Genomic DNA, 18,049 nt, shown 5'->3' on the forward strand with positions numbered 1-18,049 from the left:
AATCCGTTGCCGGACACGGAAAAAGACAAAAGACAAAAAAAAAAAAAAAAAAGAAATGTACACATATCAATCCTTCTCACATATAATGCTGTATAATAAAGTTGGGTTTTCTTTTTAAGAGGCATGTTTAAGTGAATGATCCTGTGTTTAAAAGAAGATACATTTTAAAGTTATTTAAACATTTAAAATTTTTGTTAATTTAAATTTTTATTAAATGCAATCAATTTATTAATTTATAATAAAATATTTTAAAATTTAAAAATTCAAAACTAATCTCTTTTTGTCAGTTGAAAATATGCAAATACTTTTTAACCTCTAGGAGACATGCTACCTTGAATGCCACCATATAGTGAACACATGCATATATATATGCTCCTGCTTGCATCTGACTGCACGGGTGCTACCTGCGTGCTCACTCTAGTGTGTGCATAAGAAGAAATGGGGAAAATGCAGGAAGGTGGAACATAAATAAACTGATATCTTTACTACCCATGAAAGGCACTTCGTATGATCCCCAAATCAATAGGATATTCTTAATATTCTTAACTGAGGAGTTCCCAGAAATAATGAAGAAAGGATTTATGAAAAAACTCAGAACTTATTGATATTTAGGCACCTCTTAAAAGATGCCTGTAGACCACACACCTAAGCAAGCTTCCAAGCCTAATAATTCCTCTATCTAAAGCTCAGTTGACTGTGAGATTCCCAACAATTTAGGAGACAGCATAGATAACAGACGTAATTCAAATATTACTGACATTCGTCCATGCCAATCATGCTTCTGCCCTTTAAAGCAGGAGGGCTCACGTATGTATCGCCTATTCATTAGCCTGTAAAAATGAACTGCACCAACACGTGGTGTGTTTGCAGCAATAATCCAGACCCTCTCTCTCTCTCTTTTTTTTTTTTTTTTTTTTTTTTTTTTTTTTTTTTTTTTTTTTTTTGTGGCTGGCCAGTATGGGGATTTGAACTCGTGACCTCGGTGTTATAAGGCTGTGCTCTAACCAACTGAGCTAACCAGCCAGCCCCCAGTCCCTCTCTTTACTCTTTCCTCCTCCATCCTCTTTAAATTTTCAACAGCTTTTCTTCTGATCTTACCTCAATTTAGCTCTGAATTATTATTGCCTGTGTGATATCTTCCTGTTTCAATTTTTGGACACTCACTGATATTCAAAGTGTTTACAATTAAATGTTCTCACCTGGGTCAGGGCACCGGGTGGAATGGCACACTCTACCTGTGTCACGAGAGGCTGTGGAGCTGGACCCCCCAGGCCTCTCCCCTCAATTCCTACTCACTGCTGGGAGGGGAACCAGGAGACTGTCTCAAATCCAAGTTCACGAGACCAGTAGGAAAAGTTAGGGACAGGGCTTTCGTTTTCTGATTTATGGAAGCAATTTTTCAACTTTGTACCTATAAAATCCAGCATCATTTGGAACAAAACTGAATTTCTGGGCTTCATTTTATGAAGACTATACAAAGCTCTGTAATAAGGAATGAGAGAGGCATGATTTATGACTTTCACGTACAGGAGATCTAATTCTGCCTTTTGCTCAATGGCCTAGCCATTGTGCAACCAAAGCCCATGCCAATGATGAAATGCAGACCGAAGGGCTAAATCAGTTCAATAAAACGCAAGAGGAAGACGAGAGGACTGAGCAAATTTGGAAAAGCCAGTGCCTGAGAGATTAGTATTTGGACAACAGGTAATTATAAAAATCAATACCTATATATGAAAACATGACAGGCAGCCATCCGTCACAAAGCGAGAAGTAATTACTAATAGTTTGGGCTCTGAGTTAGGATGAGAGAACAAAATAGGTCTGTGCAGAATCCTTATGAGTTTGCACGTCTTTGTGTGTGTGTTGTGTGTGTGTGTGTGTGGGGGGGGTTGCACACACTTGCAAATGCACAGCTCCCTATGTGGCTTCAGGGGAGAGAAAGACGGAAGCTCTGGACCGTTCCCTTTGTATTTGGTTTAGGCCTTTTGTACTTTCCCTGCTCTTTTAGCTGACACTTACTAACCTGATCTCATTTTGTCAACTGGGTGTCAGACTGTGCCTCAGTTCTATACCACCCTTCCCCTCCTTCCATTCCAGCCTCACAGGTGCCAGGGGAACATTACCCTGCGGCCCCAGCAGTCTAGGCAGTGGAGTGGAGGACAGTCATTGATAATATGAACCTAAGTCCCAGCTCTGGGAGGACACTCCAAATAGCAAGAGGTGACATAGGCAACCTCAAGAGCACTCCGGCAAAATGAAAAAATAGGCACATGTACACACATGCACACATGCACATACACACATACACGTGCAGACATATACATACATACCACAGAAGATAAAACTAACTTTAGTGTCTTAACTATGTTCCTGGCCAAAAGAATGTGAATGAGTGTATATTTCACCACTAAGCAGTTTGCATACATTGAGTTGCTTAATCCCTATGAAGACCCTGTAAAGAAGATATTAGCATCTCTATTTTAAAGATAAGAAATGATGCTTCTGAGGATATCAGCAACAACCTGTTCCAGGTAACAGAGCTGGTAAGCAGGGAAGCCGGCACTGGAAACTGCATCTGTCCAACATGATGTATGTTCTGACCACCCTGTCACTGCCTGGCCTCTGTCTGCTCAGGGGACTGGGGGTAGCTCTGATGTAGCCACAAACAAGTCTGTAGCCCACTGTTCGTTAGCATCGCTATTGAGAGGCCTCAAGGCCAGTCCATGGAGCAAGTCCACAGAGCCAATCACCCTCTTTGTGTGTGGGTGATGTCAGCAGTCTCAATGACTGTTAGAACCACATTCTGGGTGGGAGTTCATCCTACTTTTTGGAAGGCACCACAACACTCCTGAATCAACTTCATGCCAATGATGAAATGAAATGTTTTCATGACCTTTAGAGAAACCTTCAAAAACTGATGGCATGTGATCCCCGAATCAGAAATCTGTCCATCTTGCATGACCATTTTGCTTTCTATTTAAAACAGAGAGTGACTAAGATAACTACCATTTGGTACAGGAGTCACATAATTTTAATGTGTTTTTAGGTCATTTTAACAGTTGGTATTTTTTCACATTTTAGATTCATCTTAGATGGAAGATATTTTTCTTTATCTAAACGTTGGCAGTATTGAAACTTGGATCTGGATAATTATATGTTATGGGGGCCACCCTGTGATTGTAGGGCATTTTGCAGCAACCCTGAGCTCTACCCACTAGATGCCATTGGCACTACAACTCCCTCCAGATATGACAACCATAAATGTCTCCAGATGTCAAATGTACCTGAGGGACCAAAATCACACCTGGTTGAGAACAACTGTTGTATATTCATTCCCCAAAGAAATATGACTTTTCTGATACGAATGAGCATGGACCAAGTTTTGTAGTCTCAGTGCAGGAGAGATGAAAAAAAATAAAAGATGAAAAGCTGCTAGGCTATATACAACCCAATGCAAGCAAGCAAAATCTATAATAAATTGCAATTATATCTTCAACTCTCTTCTTTCCAGTCTTAAACTAATTTAGACTCATACTCAAAATTGCTTACATGCTATGGAGATGACTCATTATAGTTTATGAAATCTTTTTTAAAAATTTGGTTGCTCAGCTGATTGTATGCAAATGTTTGTCCCTTGTCTAAAAAAAAATGGGTTAGCTGTGGTGACCACTGTGATTTTACAGAAACATCGCCCACAGCAATGCATACACTTTAGAGTGTTCCAGACACACAAACTATATTAACAATTGTATACATGATGGACACAGACAACAGTATCTTTAATGGAACACTCTTATCAATATTATATCCACTACTACCTTTGTAAATGGCTCAAAACACTTGGTTATAACTCAAAGCCAGTTTACTGCCTGAAGTCCCCACCTTATCAATGAGTTTTCCCAGAAGGACAGGCCATAGCATGCACAGGTTGAGCATCCCTAAGCCTAATGTCTGTAATCCAGAATGCTCCAAAATAATGCACCTTTCTCAGCACTGACATGATGCTACAAGGCGAAAATTTCACACAAGTACTTAACACAAACTTTGTTTCATGCAAAATTATGAAAAATATTGTATAAAACTACCTTCAGGCAATGTATAGAAGGTATATACGAAACATAAGTGAATTTCGTGTTTAGAGTTGGGGGTCCCATCCCCAAACCATCTCATTTTATAGATATGAAAATATTCCAAAATCTGAAAAAATCTAAAATGCAAAACACTTCTCTGTCCCAAGCATTTTGGATGAGAAATACTCAACCTATATTGACCATAAATTCTGTTGTAATTTGAGGAGATAACAATAGATGGATTTTTTTTTTAATTTTTTGTAGTATTTAGGGGTAAAGATGACTCCCAGAGATAAAACTGAAGAGAGAAAGGCAAACCCCACCCAAAGTATGGCATTTGACAATCCAGACTCTGTTGATACCAGCATTCCTCAGTATTCAAATACAAAAAAAGAAAAATGTATGCATAGACAAGCCAATTAATTAGATGAAAAGTGCTATGTTTCAGTCTGAAGGACAGATTGAAATTTTAAAAATATACCTAGAGTTGTTCTACTTCTCTCCCCTTTCAACATTACTCTAAAAAACCTGAGTGCTTATAAATCTGACACCATTCATTTGGAAATCCAAATAGTACTTACCTCAGCTTTTATTTTATTGTCTCCAAAGCAGAGGTGTTGTAAGTAGGCTGCCGCATTCGACTGGACGGAAGGAAACTGATGCTGCAACATCTGGATCACTTCAGGCAGTTCTGGGTCTCTCCATCCAAATTCTCTGAACAAAAGGAAGGCAGGAGAAAAGGAGACATTATTCCTATTGCACTGTTAACATACAGTTAACTCACTTATGAAGTGTACTTAAGAGCTTACAAGAGAATATCTCACCAACGACTGTTCTGGTTTTCTTATACACGGACCCATTTAAAAGAGGATTTTGAAAAGATTTCCTCGAGTAAATAGTTTCTAAGTATATACATGTGTATATATATATCAATACATATATTAATTATATAGGGTACACATACAAATAATGTTAAATGCATCAGTTCAAGTTCCACATTTATGAAGATTATGAAAAAATAACTTAAAATTGCAAATGATTTAATGTACACATTTTTCATTTGGGCTTAAATGAATAATTTATAGAGGTCATATTTATTCCAGTATATTATTTCATCAGTCTGATTCAGCTTCAGCATTTAGCTAAATTATCAGAAAAGAGAAAATATCACTAAATGGGTCCAACCCAATATGTTGTGACAGCAGGTGATATTGATGTCATTACTATTATTGCTGTTGTTGCTGATATTTTCATAATCCCTTCTTTTAAAGTAGATAGTTTCCCTTAGTGAGTCCCTGGTGATAAAAGCATAGCAACAAGAAGACTTTATAAAAGGAAATTATTTAACGAGCTAGGTTTATTCACACAATGTTAATAAATTTTATTCATTGTACATTCTTTTCCTGTATTCTTCTTTTTACATCTGAGCTACTCCAAAAATCTGGTTGTCTATTTAATCTTAAGAAATATGCTGTACAATATTTAAGTCCATTCTAAAGCAGAAGGTTGATTGTAAAATACCATTATGCAAATGAATATTATTTTATGAAATCCCTCAGCTCAACCAGTTCGACCATGGTGTTAACTGAACCAACTGTATGGATTCTATTCCTGCAGCAGGGAGCCAATTTCTAACAGAGAAATAAAAAAGTGACCTCTAAGACCACAAATAAAAACTTGACCCCAGGGCTGGCCCGGTGGCGCACTGCTACAGTGCGCCGCTTGGGAGTGCGGCGGCGCTCCCGCCGAGGGTTCGGATCCCACATACAGACCGGTTCCCGCTCACTGGCTGAGCGAGGGGAGGGCGCAGCATCGAGGCTTGTGATCCCGTTGCCGGTCCCGGTCCGGTGCGGGCGCGACACTGAGGGTTGCGGTCCGTTGCCGGACACGAAAAAAGACAAAAAGGAAAAAAAAAAAGAAACTTGACCCCACAAGCTACAAAAGGGTACTATTTCTTTGAAGGACAGTCTGGAAGAGAAATGAGAAGGCTTTGCAGCAACCACCCTCTACTTGTGAAACAACCCAGAAGCAGCCATCCTACTGATGACAGGTCAGTGCTGTCATCTGGGAAGGGGAATCATGAAAAATGGGATAGAGAAGGAACAGACAAAGGTTAAAAGTCTTCTTGTAGATTCTAACCTCTTCTCTTTATCTTTCCTTTATCACAACTGGTAGAGGTTGTCAAGCAAATCTTGAAACATGTTGGTGCAACCTTTATAGTAATTGAAGACAACATGAAATAGGATCCATTTTCATGTGGCTTGGTTTTATTAGAAAGATAAAGCCTTTCATTTACTGTGCATTAAGTATTTAATAAACTTACATACAATCTTAGGAAGATACATACACATTCAAAAAGATATATAGTACAACAATACATTTGCTAAGAAATATACCTAAGTGATTGCTGATACTGGACAAACCTGGCTATGTGATTGCAGTAGAAAACAATTATAGATTTAAAAATGCAAAGCTTGTTTTTCTTTTAATTTCCTTTTGTTGCATGATTCTAAACCACCTCTGCAACACCGAGAGCACACTCCTTCTTATAGTAGTAGTCCTCTAGAATTACATTCTTCATACAAAAGAAATCAAAATCTACAGAATACCTGTAAATTAAAGTGAGAAGTGCTATGTGAAGATAGTGGATGGCTGAGGTGAATTCAGGTAAGCTCATGCTTCGGGGAAGTGATTAGTAAAGAATTCATTTTGGTCTGTTTTATTAACCAGAGGGTAATCATTCTATTAGGTAATGGTTTATATGGTACATATGAAAAGCATCTTTTAAATAAGAGCTCTGAGGGACACGGTTTAGGTACTCTGCATATTTGCATGCACGCACACAAACACGCACACACACACACACACACACACCCCAAACTCAGATGGGACAGATGCACATTACAAAGAATCATGTGTCCAGGAAGGATCCAGGTTCCTCACTCATAGGTCAAAAGACTGTTTCCAGTCCCCCACCCCCAGCCCTCAAGAAACCTTTAGAATATAAAAAGTCCCTCCATGCCCCTTTCTCTCCCCCAGACCTACTTCCTCACCTTTCATTCCCTGGACCATGCCAGCCACCTCCCACCCAAGTCATCTAAACATGCAAACACACAAACTTGTTTTGCCACTTTACTGCTTCAAACCCTTCTGTGGCTCCCACTGTCCTAGGGAGAGAGACCAGGACATCCCCATGGCCTTTGAGACCTTTCAGATCCACCCACTCCTGCCTCGCCATCTCCCCTGCCCTCCGTGCTGCTGCTGTTTTTGTGTCCAGAACTCCTGGCCCAGTGGCCTCTCACTCAAACTCGGGGCCTTGGGCTCCTTGTGACTTCCTCAGGGAAACCCTCTCCAATGTTCACCCAGGAAGTGACGAGCTGGTAATGACACAGTTGTGCTGTGCACCTCCACTGATGACCATCTCTCTCTCCACTTGGGTAAGTTCCATGAGGCCAGAGCTACAACTCTTTGGGTCCTCTTTGTTACCTGGCACATACACCACTCCATGGTACATAAGGGACACCTCATAAATGTGTTTTGAAAGGATGAAGGAATGAATGAAGAAAGGGTCTGGGCAGGGAGGATGTTTCCACAGTTCCACTGGTGACTCCAGGAAAAGCAAGGGGCATTGCTCTCACTAATCGGTCAGTCTTAGCTCACCCCAACATATACATGTGCACACATACACACGTACAGAGTCACGCTGCCAACCTGAGCAGCCTTCTCTGTGCATCAGTGAGATCTTACAACTCTGTGGCTTAATCACTCCAGGGGCTTCCCACTGCACTTGGAAAAAAATATCCCATTCCTCAGCCCTGCTTGTGGGGCCCTGCACCTGTGACTCCTGCCTGTTTCTGACTCACACCAACCTCCCTGGCCTGCTTCCTCCCTCTTGAAACAGCACTCCTGTCCCTGGTCTGTGTATGGTGCTCCCTCGTCCTTATTAGGTCTCAGCTCCAACTTCTTGGAGGTGACCTCCCTGAAGCTTCCAGCCAAAGAAGCTCTACCCCCTCACACCATTTCTACCCTATGGCCCTATTTTATCTACAATGCGATTACCTGGAACTCTCTTCTACTGTTTTTATTATTAGTTATCACTTGTCACTCCCCTGCCCATCGCCACCACCAAGAAGCTCGATAGGGGCTAGGATTTTTCCCACAGCATAGAGCAATGCCTGGACCCTGTGTGGTGCAGTGAAGACCTGCGAGGACAATGGGGACAAATGGGACATTTGTGGGGGTGGGGGTTGTCTGCAGCAGAGTGAAAGGGGGTGTGAGGGTTAATTTTAGGTTGTCTGCTTGATTAGATGAAGGAATGCCGAGAAACCTGGTAAAGCTATTTTTTAGGTGTGCCTATGAGGGTGTTTCCAGAAGAGATTAGCATGTGAGCCTGGGTGGACTGGGCGGGAAAGACCCGACCTCAACATGGGCATGGACCATCCAATCACTGGGGGCCTCGAGAGAACAAAAACAGAGAAAAAAGGTCAATCTCTCTCCAGCCTCTGGAGCTGGGATACACTCTGCTGTTCTGATCGTGGACATCAGAGCCAGAGACTCTCCAGCTTTTGGGTTCCAGGACTTACACCAACAGCACTATTGGCTTCCCTGCTTTGACATCCTCGGAGCTGGACTGAACCACGCTACTGGCACCCAGTTTGCAGACGACCTTTCGTGGACTTCTCTTTACAATCGCGTGAGCTAATTCCCCTAACACATCCCCTCTCATAGGTTTATAACACGTCCTATCCACTCTGTCTCTCTGGAGAACCCTGACTAATGCAGGGGATGAGGGAGAAAAAGTAGAGACCACAAAGATCACAAAGTGGGATAAGAGGGAAGACAAGGTAAGTTGGTGTTCAGAATGACTTAACTGTCCCCAGCTTTAACCAGCTTTCCAGGAACTGGCTTGGAGTAGATCGTCTCCAGGCAATTTACTATAGTTTATTCTAACTGGCATTCCCCAGGGCTCAGCCAACGCTGCATTTACTCTCTAAAAGAACACTAATGGTTTCGAATGCTCTCTTCAGTTTCACAAAATAGATGCTAAAGGAGCGTCGTCCAGCAGAAAGTTTGGGGGGATAATTTATATCCAAGTCTCTTTTGCGAGAACAGTTTTATTTCGCTTAGATGAGATTCAGTTTGGATTTTTTTGCTGACCATGGAGATATGCCACAGGGAAAGAGCTGGAAGGATGGAGAAAATAACCTGTCTGACTCATTTTGGCCAGAACTCAGTCTACGGTATGGTATTCACCTAAGGTCTTAATCAATCCTTAAGGACAAAAAGTAGCTTGCAAGACAAAACAGTTCTACAAAGGACAGATACCAGCACGGGCACAGGTGTGCAGGTGTGGAGTCACAGGAAAGACTGAGTTATTTGGGAAAGAGGACCCTTTCAGCTGGGGTGAGGCTGTGAATGAGGGTGGGTAGACGGAAGAGAGTGGCCAGGGAAGGGGGGCACTTGGAGATGGGGCTGGAAAGCAAGTTTGGGATGAGACCATAAAGAACTTTCATTCAATACAAAAGATCCAAATCTGGTCTCTGGACAGTATTGTGAAAAAGAAATCCAGGGAAATTTAGACTCATTTAGACATATAGAGCAGGCATGTAGAATGCACAGAATAATATTCTTAAGTAATAGCCAAGGTCATACATTAACTCTTTGATCCTTAACTAACCTTGAGTAGTTTATTTTCATCTTATGGAGGAGGAAACTTAGACTTAGTGATGTCAAAGAACTTCAGTGGTGGAGCTGAAATAAAACTCTGGCTGTCTGCTTTCAGATCCATAAACTTAACCATATAACTGTGTTGCCAGCTATAAACATTCTTTTGAAATAATGTCTAAAACAGTGACTTTTTTAGAAAATGTCTAAAACAGTGTCCCCTGGAAGAAATCCGGCAATGCCTGAGGACATTTTTGGTTGTCACAGCTGGAAGGTACTGCCAGCATCCAGTGGGTAGAGCCCAGGGATGCTGCTACACATCAAGCAATGCACAGGACAGTCCCCACAGCAAAGAATCTCCCATCCCAAAATGTCATGAGAGCCAGGGTTGAGAAACCCTGGTCTAAATGCATACTGTATTTGATAATTTTTGTTAAGCAAGCATGTTACAAATCTACCCTCCTTGATTACTTTAGTAGAATGAGCACAGAACTGGGCATCAGAATAACTGGCAAAGAGTTCAGAACGTGAACATCTGCTTTGTCCTTTTTATTCCAAAAATACAAGGTCTCTGCGGGCCTTGGTTTCTATGGATCAAATGTACAGAATAATACCACCGATTAATGGGACTTCTTTTTAAATGACAACATAAAATAATGTATGTGAAAATTCTTGGTAAACTATTGAGTTAGATATATTCTGGTAATTGCCACTCTAAGACTGCTATGAGGGAATTATTTTTCTTTTAAAATTTATATAGCAAATTTTACATTTATTTTTTTAAAAATAATTACATTTAATTTTTTAAAAACCTCATAAACCCTTTACTGATATGTATTCATTTGGACACTATACTTATTTGAAGAAATATAAGTGTAAAGAGACACAGCTTTACCTTATGCTAACATGCAATTTTCAAACACTTTTGAAACAATTTCCTTTCCCCCTGCTTGGAGTCTGAGGCAGTGCTGCAGTGGGCAAAGCTCTTTAGGTGTAGCTGGATTCAGTCCAGATCCTGCTCCACCATTAACTCTCTCTGCAGCCTTGGGCTCATGTTAATCTTATTTGCTACTGAAGCTCCACTGGCTAGCATGGGAGGTGTCCACTGAGACATTCATTCAGTCCATCTACCACACTGAGAGAATTATTCCAACCTTGGACTATTGTTGGGATGATTAGAAATAATATATATGAACCCCTTAGAGCAGTGGCTGGCACCTAGTGTGGACCTTCAAGAAATGTCAGGTATTACAGACGTATAACTAGATGAAGAAGAGAAGAATAAGAAATAAGAACCATCTTCAGTTTCTATGGAAGCCAAGCTCATAACTCTCCTGTGTTACTGGGCTTCACGTTAAAAACATTAATGGAACTGGTGAATATGCAAATGTAACCTTTTCTACCTTAAAGCATGTCACATAGCCTGAAAATATTGTGACTCACTCCTCACCCTTACATGGACTGTCTGAGTTGTTTAAAGTCAGAATGCTCAGCACAGAGTTAAATAGCAAACAGTTTAAAACTCCCTATTATGTTATGCTGACATCAAAACCAAAGAATCAATGCACTGTCACAGCATTTTCTCAGGTTTCCCCATGGACAAGAGCCCTGGGACACCTAGAGTCTTCAGGAATTCAATATTTGATTTTCAGCAAACCTTTACATCAGGGGGACATTGCCCACTTTGATTGCAACCTAAACAATTTCCATTGGGGACAAGGCTGTATGGACATTATTTCATGTATGAAAATCTCAGTCATTTGTAAACTTTTGAACTCTAAATAAAAATTTTCAAGACTGTATTGACTGTGACTTTTATATCCAGAGCCATGAGGTTTTTTATTTGCGTTTTATTTGTTTTTTATTTGCATTTGTTGATGGAGTTGGGAGGGGTGTAGGGGTGGTGGTCAGAAGAAAGTTCGATAGGAAGATTTTTTAAAATAGTTAAATGGGGATATTTTAGTTCTTTTTGACCAAAGAGAACTTAGCTAGTGATAAACACATTACTGTCATAGTCTTCATTCCTACAGTCTGTAACAAAAAATAAATGGCCACCCTGTACAGTTAATCACATTAAACAAAACAAAATAAAACTTCATTCAGGTCAAGATGGCACAGTAGACGGTTCCTAACATAACTCTCTCCCACAAATCAACCAATTTTCAAATATTAAAAAGCAACAACAGAAGGCCTGAGGTCTGCACTGGAACAGGCAGGAGCCGAGTGCTGCAGGGTGGGACCCAAGCCCAGGCCAGTGCCTGCCACCCAGAGAGGCCTGAGAGCTACTGGGTGCACATGCCCCGAGTCAGTCATGACAGAAAAGGCAGGCAATGTGGGACCTCCAGCCCAGGTTGGTCCCTGCAGCTAAGAGGCCTGAGAGCTGCCGAGCTCACATGCCCCGAGTCAGCTGCACTGGAAAAGGCAGGTGCCGGTCACTGCTGCTTAGAGAGGCCTGAGAGCTGCCGAGCTCACATGCCCCGAGTCAGCTGCACTGGAAAAGGCAGGTGCTTTGGGGCTCCCAGCCTAGGCCAGTGCCTGCTACCCAGAGAGGTCTGAGAGCTGCCAGACCCATACACCCCAAGTCAGCAGTGCCGGAAGAGGCAGGTGCCATGGGACCCCCAGTCCAGGCTAGTCCCCACTGCCCAGAGAGGCCCAAGAGCCACCAGGTCCACATGCCCCAAGTTTGCCACACCAGAAGAAGCAGGTGATGTGGGACCCCCAGCCCAGTCCAGTCCCTGCTGCGCAGAGTGGCCTGAGAGCCACCAGGTCCACATGCCCTGAGTCAGCTGCACCAGAACAGGAGGGCACTGTGGGACCCCCAGCCCAGGTCATTCCCTGCTGCCTGGAGAGGCCTGAGAGCCACCAGGTCCACATGCCCTGAGTCAGCTGCACCAGAACAGGAGGGCACTGTGGGACCCCCAGCCCAGGTCATTCCCTGCTGCCTGGAGAGGCCTGAGAGCCACCGAATCCACATGCCCCGAGCCAGCTGAGCCAGGACTGACAGGTAATGTAGGACCCCCAGCCCAGGCTAGTTCCCACTGCCTATATATCAATCAACTACAAGGGATCCCCAATCAGACTATCATCAGACTTTTCATCAGAAAACTTAAAAGCCAGAAAATAATGGGACAATATATTACAAGTACTAAAGGATGAAAATTGCCTGCCAAGAATACTTTACCCAGCAAGGCTATCCTTCCAAAATGAAGGACAAATAGTATATTTCTCAGACAAACAAAAACTGCGGGAGTTCACTACCACACAACCAGCCTTACAAGAAATTCTCAAGGAAATACTGGGTTTGATACCTGAAAAACAACCATCACTGCCATGAATACTCAAGAAAGAACAAAACCTACCAGTAAAACAAAAATACTAACAATAAAGAAAAAAATAGTTTATCTACCACCCCAAGAAACCAACAGATACAGAAGACAAACAGAAAATCAGAATGAAAGGAACAAAGGATACTTAAGTATCCTAACAAAAATCAATAATGGGAGCAAATGAACACCTTTCAATAATAACTCTAAATGTAAAGGGATTAAATTCCCCACTCAAAAGACACAGACTGACTGACTAGATTAAAAAGATGGACCCAACAATATGCTGCCTTCAAGAGATTCACCTCACCTGTAAAGACACACATAGACTAAGAGTGAAAGGATGAAAAAACATATACCATGCAAATAGAAATGAAAAATGAGCTGGAGTAGCTATTCTTATATCAGATAAAATAGACTTTAAACCAAAAACCATAAAAAGAGATTAAGAAGGCCACTATATAATGATAAAAGTATCTATCCATCAAGAAAACTTAACAATCACAAATATATATGCATCCGATGTCAGAGCAGCCAGATTTATAAAGCAAACACTATTAGATGTAATGAAAGAAATAGACACTAACACCATAATAGTGGGGGATCTGAACACCCCACTCTCAACACTGGACAGATCATCTAGGCAAAAAATCAACAGAGAAACACAACATCTAAACAACACTTTAGATAAATTGGACTTGGCAGATATCTACAGAACATTCCATCCAACAACCTCAGAATATTCATTCTTCTCATCAGCACATGGAACATTCTCCAGGATAGATCACATGGTGGGTCACAAAGCAAGTCTCAACAAATTTTAAAAAAATTGGAATTATTCCATGTATTTTTTCCAATAACAGTAGATTAAAATTAGAAATCAATAACAAATGAAACTCTGGAAACTATACAAACACATGGAAATTAAACAACAGTCTACTTAATCATGTATGGGTTCAGTCAGAAATTAAACAGGAAAAAAAAAAATTCTTGAAACTAATGAAAATAATGACACATCATACCAAAACCTGTGGGATACTGCAAAGGCAGTACTAAGGGGGAAATTTATTGCATTAAATGCTTACTTCAGGAGAATGGAAAGATAGCAAATAAACAACTTAACACTTCACCTTAAAGATCTAGATAAACAAGAACAATCCAAACCCAAAGTTAGTAGATGGAAAGAAATAATTAAGATCAGAGCAGAACTAAATGAAATAGAAACCTGAAAAATGATACAAAAGATCGATGAAACAAAAAGTTGGTTATTTGAAAAGATAAATAAAATTGACAAACCTTAATCAAGGCTAACTAAGAAAATAAAAGAGAAGACCCAAATAAGAAAAATTAGAAATGAAAAACGTGATATTACAACTGGTACCTCAGAAATACAAGTAATCATTAGAGACAACTACAAACAACTATATGCCAACAAATTTGAAAATCTGGAGGAAATGAATAAATTTCTGGACACATACAAACTATCAAAACCGAACCAAGAAGATATAGAAAATCTGAACAGATCAATAACAATAAAAGAGATTGAAGCTGTTATCAGAAGTTTCCCAACAAAGAAAACCCAGAACTGGATGGGTTCACTGCAGAGTTCTACCAAACCTTCAAAGAGGAACTGATACCAATTCTCTNCCGGAGTCAGCCGCACCAGAAGAGGAGGGCGCTGTGGGACCCCCAGCCCAGGTCATTCCCTGCTGCCTGGAGAGGCCTGAGAGCCACCAGGTCCACATGCGCTGAGTCAGCTGCACCAGAACAGGAGGGCACTGCGGGACCCCCAGCCCAGGTCATTCCCTGCTGCCTGGAGAGGCCTGAGAGCCACCAGGTCCACATGCCCTGAGTCAGCTGCACCAGAACAGGAGGGCACTGTGGGACCCCCAGCCCAGGTCATTCCCTGCTGCCTGGAGAGGCCTGAGAGCCACCGAATCCACATGCCCCGAGCCAGCTGAGCCAGGACTGACAGGTAATGTAGGACCCCCAGCCCAGGCTAGTTCCCACTGCCTATATATCAATCAACTACAAGGGATCCCCAATCAGACTATCATCAGACTTTTCATCAGAAAACTTAAAAGCCAGAAAATAATGGGACAATATATTACAAGTACTAAAGGATGAAAATTGCCTGCCAAGAATACTTTACCCAGCAAGGCTATCCTTCCAAAATGAAGGACAAATAGTATATTTCTCAGACAAACAAAAACTGCGGGAGTTCACTACCACACAACCAGCCTTACAAGAAATTCTCAAGGAAATACTGGGTTTGATACCTGAAAAACAACCATCACTGCCATGAATACTCAAGAAAGAACAAAACCTACCAGTAAAACAAAAATACTAACAATAAAGAAAAAAATAGTTTATCTACCACCCCAAGAAACCAACAGATACAGAAGACAAACAGAAAATCAGAATGAAAGGAACAAAGGATACTTAAGTATCCTAACAAAAATCAATAATGGGAGCAAATGAACACCTTTCAATAATAACTCTAAATGTAAAGGGATTAAATTCCCCACTCAAAAGACACAGACTGGCTGACTAGATTAAAAAGATGGACCCAACAATATGCTGCCTTCAAGAGATTCACCTCACCTGTAAAGACACACATAGACTAAGAGTGAAAGGATGAAAAAACATATACCATGCAAATAGAAATGAAAAATGAGCTGGAGTAGCTATTCTTATATCAGATAAAATAGACTTTAAACCAAAAACCATAAAAAGAGATTAAGAAGGCCACTATATAATGATAAAAGTATCTATCCATCAAGAAAACTTAACAATCACAAATATATATGCATCCGATGTCAGAGCAGCCAGATTTATAAAGCAAACACTATTAGATGTAATGAAAGAAATAGACACTAACACCATAATAGTGGGGGATCTGAACACCCCACTCTCAACACTGGACAGATCATCTAGGCAAAAAATCAACAGAGAAACACAACATCTAAACAACACTTTAGATAAATTGGACTTGGCAGATATCTACAGAACATTCCATCCAACAACCTCAGAATATTCATTCTTCTCATCAGCACATGGAACATTCTCCAGGATAGATCACATGTTGGGTCACAAAGCAAGTCTCAACAAATTTTAAAAAAATTGGAATTATTCCATGTATTTTTTCCAATAACAGTAGATTAAAATTAGAAATCAATAACAAATGAAACTCTGGAAACTATACAAACACATGGAAATTAAACAACAGTCTACTTAATCATGTATGGGTTCAGTCAGAAATTAAACAGGAAATAAAAAAATTCTTGAAACTAATGAAAATAATGACACATCATACCAAAACCTGTGGGATACTGCAAAGGCAGTACTAAGGGGGAAATTTATTGCATTAAATGCTTACTTCAGGAGAATGGAAAGATAGCAAATAAACAACTTAACACTTCACCTTAAAGATCTAGATAAACAAGAACAATCCAAACCCAAAGTTAGTAGATGGAAAGAAATAATTAAGATCAGAGCAGAACTAAATGAAATAGAAACCTGAAAAATGATACAAAAGATCGATGAAACAAAAAGTTGGTTATTTGAAAAGATAAATAAAATTGACAAACCTTAATCAAGGCTAACTAAGAAAATAAAAGAGAAGACCCAAATAAGAAAAATTAGAAATGAAAAACGTGATATTACAACTGGTACCTCAGAAATACAAGTAATCATTAGAGACAACTACAAACAACTATATGCCAACAAATTTGAAAATCTGGAGGAAATGAATAAATTTCTGGACACATACAAACTATCAAAACCGAACCAAGAAGATATAGAAAATCTGAACAGATCAATAACAATAAAAGAGATTGAAGCTGTTATCAGAAGTTTCCCAACAAAGAAAAGCCCAGAACTGGATGGGTTCACTGCAGAGTTCTACCAAACCATCAAAGAGGAACTGATACCAATTCTCTACAAACTATTCCAAAAGATTGAAACATAGGCCATTCTCCCAAATTCCTCCTATGAGGGAAACATCACCCTGATACCAAAACCAGATGAAGATACATCAAAAATAGAAAACTACAGGCCAATATCCTTGATGAATATAGATGCAAAAATCCTCAATAAAATACTAGCTAACAGAATACAGCAACACATACACAAAATTATCCACCACAATCAAGTGGGATTCATCCCAGGTATGTAAGGTTGATTCAACATATGCAAATCAATAAGTGTGATATACCACATCAATAAAAGCAAAGACATAAACGATATGATCATCTCTATAAATGCTGAAAAAGCATTTGACAAAATTCAACATTCTTTCATGATAAAGACTCTCTACAAGTTAGGTATAGATGCAAAGTATATCAACACAATTAAAGCCATATGTGATAAACCCACTGCCAATATCATCCTGAATGGGGAAAAGCAGAAAGCTTTTCCCTTAAGAACAGGAACTAGACAGGATGCCCACTCTCACCACTCCTATTCAACATAGTGTTGGAAGTACTAGCTAGGGCAAACAGAGAAAAGAAGGAAACAAAGGGCATCCAGATTGGAAAAGATGAAGTCACACTGTCCCTGTGACACGCGGATGACATGATCCTATATATTGAACATCCTAAAGCCTCTACAAAATAACTCTTAGAGTTGATAAATGATTTCGGCAAAGTTGCAGGATACAAAATCAACACACAAAAATCAGTAGCATTTGTATACCCCAACAGTGAACATGCAGAAAAAGAAATCAAGAAAGCTAGCTCATTTACAATAGCCACAAAAAAATAAAATACTTAGTAATAAAGTTAACCAAGAATGTGAAAAATCTCTGTGAGGAGAGCTACAAACCACTGTTGAGAGAAATTAAAGAGGACACAAGAAGATGGAAAGATATCCCATGCTCTTGGACTGGGAGAATTAACATTGTAAAAATGTCCATATTATCCAAAGTGATCTACAGATTCAATGCAATCCCCATCAAAATTCCAATGACATTTTTCTCAGAAATGGAAAAAA

At 40.2% G+C, this 18,049-nt stretch overlaps 1 protein-coding gene across 1 annotated transcript in view; it reads right to left on the reverse strand.

Moving 5' to 3' along the window:
* CTNND2 (catenin (cadherin-associated protein), delta 2) overlaps positions 1-18,049 on the reverse strand; it is a 449,347-nt gene that overhangs the window by 278,092 nt on the left and 153,206 nt on the right. The window contains exon 4 of the mRNA XM_008568289.1: positions 4,652-4,784. Within this exon, the coding sequence (XP_008566511.1) occupies positions 4,652-4,784 (133 nt within the window). The remainder of the gene's footprint in view (positions 1-4,651; positions 4,785-18,049) is intronic.

This window comes from Galeopterus variegatus, unplaced genomic scaffold (assembly GCF_000696425.1).
Source record: "Galeopterus variegatus unplaced genomic scaffold, G_variegatus-3.0.2 Scaffold394, whole genome shotgun sequence".
NCBI lineage: Eukaryota > Metazoa > Chordata > Mammalia > Dermoptera > Cynocephalidae > Galeopterus > Galeopterus variegatus.